Here is a 5,291-nt window from a genome sequence, read left to right on the forward strand (position 1 = left end):
AATCATCAAGAATAAAAATACAAGATGCGGAACCGTACCTGAATTAATTGATAGGTTGAAACCCTTGAATCTTTCTTTGGTTGTGATCTTCCAAGAAGATAGATTTCTTTAATTATAAATTCTCTGACGGGGATAAAAGTAAATACGAAAATGTATATTTTTTGGGGACCATAACCCCTTTATATAATTGATTTAAGAATCAGTTATTGTATGTGCTTACAACTTTGTTCCTCATCAAATTATAAATACAACTTTAATAATATCTACACTTTTATTTTCATAACACTTTTGATACCTTATGTTTTTATAGCATAACTGATCACTTAATTTATGTCATATTTTATGATGACAATATACAATATAAATATGTGCCTATAATTATGGATTTTAATCCAACATTATTTTGAAATATATATTTGCATGGTGGAAAAAATTAAGAAAGAGTGAGAAATAACGTGATCAATTGTGTTGGTCTTGCCCATGAACGTGATGCAAACATGTTAGCTTTCTCAGAGTGAAAAATAAAGGGATTCAAATTAACCGATAGGTAAAGGATATGAATTCTAATATCGGTATTTGTTCTAGAAATGTAATACTTTTCTATTTAGTAAAAGAAGAGGAATGTTCGGATTTGAGGAATTCGGGTGGTAACTAGGAAAAAAGTTTCCCGTCCGATTCGGATTGAACTCACTCGATTCATTTACACACTAAACTCAGTCCTATTAACTCAATAGCCAGAACATAGACTCGAGCTTGAGCCCGACCCAAAAACTGAACCCAAAAGGCCGAAACCACCAGAGCTGCGTTGGTACATAGTAAATTTTGACGCATTAAATTATCACCCACCATAAAAACATGTAAAGAACGACGTGGGCAGTCTCATAGCCCGTCACCAGCCCTCTCACCACATCCACATCTCCCGCTCCCTTGTTCAGAAACACAACTTTGGAATCTAAAAGCATTAAAAGAAAATGAGAGGATATTCAGCTTCAAAAGACAAATATATCTTCCTCTCCATCACAAACATATCTCTTGAGATTCACAATCAATGGCTCAAACCATGCTGGTAATGTCCGGTACTAGCGCTTCAACAAGCCATGCAGTGAACTTGAGGAGAGACCATCCTCTTCTCCATTCCCAAGCACAAGGCTTAAAGCCTAAACCCTTGTCCCATTTCTTCTTCAATCCACTCTCCAACGGTGTTGTTGCTTCATCATCAAGATCTTTCACCACTTTTGCAATCTTCAAATCTAAGACCAAAGCTGCTCCCAAGAAGGTAATCTTTTTTCTATATTTCTTCAGCTGGATGTCTTCTTGTCTACTTTAATGGTGGTTTGATTAACTTGATTTTTTAATTATACCATTTTTTTGTACTTGAAAAAGGCTGTGCCGAAGCCGAAGCCACAGGTTGAAGACGGAATCTTTGGCACTTCTGGAGGGATTGGTTTCACCAAACAAAATGAGCTCTTTGTTGGACGTGTTGCCATGATCGGCTTTGCTGTAAGTAAATTGCCATGCTATTTTTCTTTAAAGCATTTTAACCTCAATGTTTCATTTTAGGATAAAAACGCCTTTATCTTGGAGGATTACCCGTTTGCTGACTAGCGATTTACTTCTACGGAGGGATCCTTTTATCTAAAATGAAACTTTGGAATCTAAATGATCTAAAAAAATGATTATTTATTGTAACGTCAGGGACATTATCATTATGCAGTCATTCTATGATTAACCGGTGACTTTAGAGATTTGATTTGTTAGTTGTTCCAATACATTGTTTTTGAGGGTTGGTGTTGTTTTGTTAGAAATTATAATAAGCAAATTATATATATGCAGGCATCCTTGTTAGGTGAAGCTATAACAGGGAAAGGAATTCTAGCACAGTTGAACCTGGAGACAGGCATTCCAATTTATGAAGCTGAACCCCTTCTTCTCTTCTTCATCCTCTTCACCCTCCTCGGAGCAATCGGAGCTTTGGGCGACCGAGGCCGCTTCGTCGACGAGCCTTCAACAGGCATTGAAGGGGCAGTCATCCCTCCTGGGAAAGGCATTAGGAGTGCCTTGGGTCTCAAGGAAGGAGGTAAACAACTAAACATGAATCATTCCACCAAATTCAACAAAAGACTTTACATTGAATCGTACATACATTGTCAGTGCATTAAATATACACCCGTTCGTTTTGGTGTCGAACAGGTCCGTTGTTCGGGTTCACAAAGGCAAATGAGCTGTTTGTGGGAAGATTGGCTCAGCTGGGAATTGCCTTCTCGTTGATAGGAGAGATTGTAACGGGGAAAGGAGCACTGGCACAGCTAAACATTGAGACAGGGATTCCAATTAGCGACATTGAACCACTTGTGTTGCTCAATGTTGCCTTCTTCTTTGCTGCTGCTATAAATCCTGGGACTGGTAAATTTATAACTGATGAAGAAGAAGACTAGATTCCCCTAAGCAACTTGTAATTAACGTCGTCTACATTTCTCTCCCTTTTTTCTCATGTATCAATGGATTGCTGCGTTGCTTTCAAACAAAAGCATTTTGGGAAAATAATGAAAAAGGATTACGAATTCTCAACATAATTTCCTAAAGGTGGTAAATAGAATCGCTGAGGTTTAAAATCCTAAGCGAAAGGGTGATTTTATTATTATTTCTCAAATTATTCTACTTTTACATCTGTTTCTCAAAATCTATCATTTTTTAAGGATAAACTTGAACCACATATTTTAAAATATAAAGTACTCATATGATCATTTAATATTTAAGGTGTTTCTCTCTTTTCAATTTAATCAGTACTATTAGAGAAATTGTTTATTTTGATCGCCAAGCGTTAAACTCCTAACAATATTAATAATAAATTATTTAATTAGGTGATCATAATATTAAAAAATTATAATTAAAATAAAGACACCCTAAAAATCGAATGTCAAATTAAGTAATTTATCAATAATGCTATTAAAGATTTAACGTTTAAGTGTTTAAAACAGATAATTTTTCTCGGTCTCACTTTCTTTTTTTTCCTTGCATCAGTGTTAGTCCTTTTTCTTCTTCATCTCTGTGATTAGAAACGATACTAATTTTAGTGTCGATCGTCAATAGTATGTGTTCATTATTTTTACTTTATTTTATTATATTGTATCTTAGTTTTTTTTTAATTTTAAATAATTGTCTTTATGTCACATTTTCATCATTCTTTATGACACATTTCTCTCTATTTTTCGACACATTTTGTTTTTGTTCGCTTGACCGTTATTTTCGATTATCTTTTCTCTTAGGATTGGATTTGACATCACTGCGACTGATCAATATGATATTTATTTGTTATAGTATTGATCACTTGAGGAAGTACACGAGTTTTAGAAAACTTTTGACACTCTTTAATAAACAAATTGACGTCACCTTTTAAAAATATTTAACAATAAAAATTTTAAAACTCAAATTTTCTTACTTAAAAAAATCCTTCATATAAATTTAAAATTTGACACCTCAAAATAAATTTTCTAGCTCTGCCCCTTATTTGATCTTTCTTGCTTTGGACTATCGAATTAAATTTGGATACGCTATTTGAGTTCGTGGATATTTTCTCACGTCGTTCGATTATGATTTATGATTTACTGATGGTCTTGTGATAATTTAATCCTCTTTTGTGGTTTGTGTATAGATGCAATTAGATATGTTCATATCTATATTTTTTTCAAGTTTATTTGATTATATTTTTTTAACATTTTTTTTGCATGGTTCTTGTGTCATCTTAAGTGGTTAGTTTTTTGTGTTAATAATTATTTTAAGAAAATATCTTTATTATCTATTTAGTTTACGATTGTTATTGTAAATCTTTATTGTAATTTGAATTTTTTTTTTTTAATAAAACTAATTGTTTCTATCTTGCAAAAACAAAAACAAAAAAACTTCTCTAATGTGAAATTGAATAGATTTTTTTTACCAAAAAGGAAAACATTTTAAAAGTTATTCTCCGTCTAGATATTTTACTTATTCTAGAATATAATCTCAAAAATATATGCATGAATTGAATAACATTAGTGATTAAGAGGTTTGTTGTTATCTCTTGAGTTTTCATGTTCGAGCACTGTGTATGCAGTAGTATGATCATTCATTGACAAACAATTAAAAGATTCTAAATAGATACTACATTGTATTTACCCTAGATTTATTTAAAAAAAATAAAAAAAATACCAATAATAATACTAATAATAAATTAAAAAAACTATGATAACAATATCTTAAAACACGAACCAAGTGTCCTCCGTGGTAAATAAATTATTGTTATTCTTTGAGGATACGGGTTCACGCACCATGTATGCCAGGGGTATGAGCATTCAATGTTAAATGATTGAGAGTTATATTTAAATAGATACTATATTTACCCTAAATTAATAATAAAAAAAGAATAAAAATAGATAAACTTATAATTGAATCTTAATTTGATTGATATTATTATTATTTTCGTAATATTTTAGAGGTTATAAATTTAAATGCTAGCACATCTCTAATTTAGAGATTTGAGATTATGCTAATTTAAATTAATTTAAAATTTAAATTAATCAATTACTAAATAATAGCATAATTGGATTCTCTAATTGCGTATGAGAGACAAAGATGTTATGATTTGTTTCTCTTATTAACATTAAAAATTTGGATTATCTACCTAAAGCCTCTCCATCCTACAGTAATCATGAACCAATGATAATGCCTTAAAAAATTCAAATGATCGGTGAACAAACATAACCTCTTTAATCAGTATAGATCAATGCTACTAATCATTCCAAAAATAAAAATAAAAATAAAAGAATAAAAAAAAATCTAGGATGGTGACTTTTTATTTTGAATTAATCACTAATATTCGATTTATTGACCGATTAATCCAGATCAGATATTGCAGAGCCAAGGGCAGTCCTTACAACCCAGTTTGTTCCATTCACAAACACTAAAATTCGAACCACTAATTTTATTTAACGAATCTAGTGTCTCTTTCCACTAGACCAAGTGGTTGTTAATTAGGTTGATTACTTTATTATGCTACTTACTTTACTTATTCCCCTCTTAACGACTAAAATAAGGACACTTGTACATTAGGAATAAAAAATATATATAATCGGGTTTAATTATGTTCTTAGTGCTTATACTCTGCAGACTTTTAATGATAAGCCCTAGCCAATCTCACAATTTAAGTTCTTAAAACTGGTATTAATATTTTAATGAAATTCTTTTGTTTATTAAAATCGAGTAAGTACAATATAATATATGTTCAAAGATAATTCTTAATTATTTGATGTTGAACG

The 5,291-nt window shown here is 31.2% G+C and overlaps 1 protein-coding gene across 1 annotated transcript; it reads left to right on the top strand.

The window, feature by feature from the left end:
• The first annotated feature begins 1,004 nt into the window (after positions 1 to 1,004).
• On the top strand, positions 1,005 to 2,568 carry LOC120126299 (photosystem II 22 kDa protein, chloroplastic-like). The gene is made up of 4 exons (XM_039144522.1): positions 1,005 to 1,276; positions 1,384 to 1,500; positions 1,834 to 2,077; positions 2,191 to 2,568. Exons 1-4 carry the CDS (start codon positions 1,049 to 1,051, stop codon positions 2,433 to 2,435), a joined length of 834 nt encoding a protein of 277 aa, XP_039000453.1. The 5' UTR covers positions 1,005 to 1,048; the 3' UTR covers positions 2,436 to 2,568.
• Positions 2,569 to 5,291: the final 2,723 nt, after the last annotated feature.

Source organism: Hibiscus syriacus, unplaced genomic scaffold (genome assembly GCF_006381635.1).
Source record: "Hibiscus syriacus cultivar Baekdansim isolate YM2019G1 unplaced genomic scaffold, ASM638163v2 tig00110457_pilon, whole genome shotgun sequence".
In the NCBI taxonomy this organism is placed as follows: Eukaryota; Viridiplantae; Streptophyta; class Magnoliopsida; order Malvales; family Malvaceae; genus Hibiscus; species Hibiscus syriacus.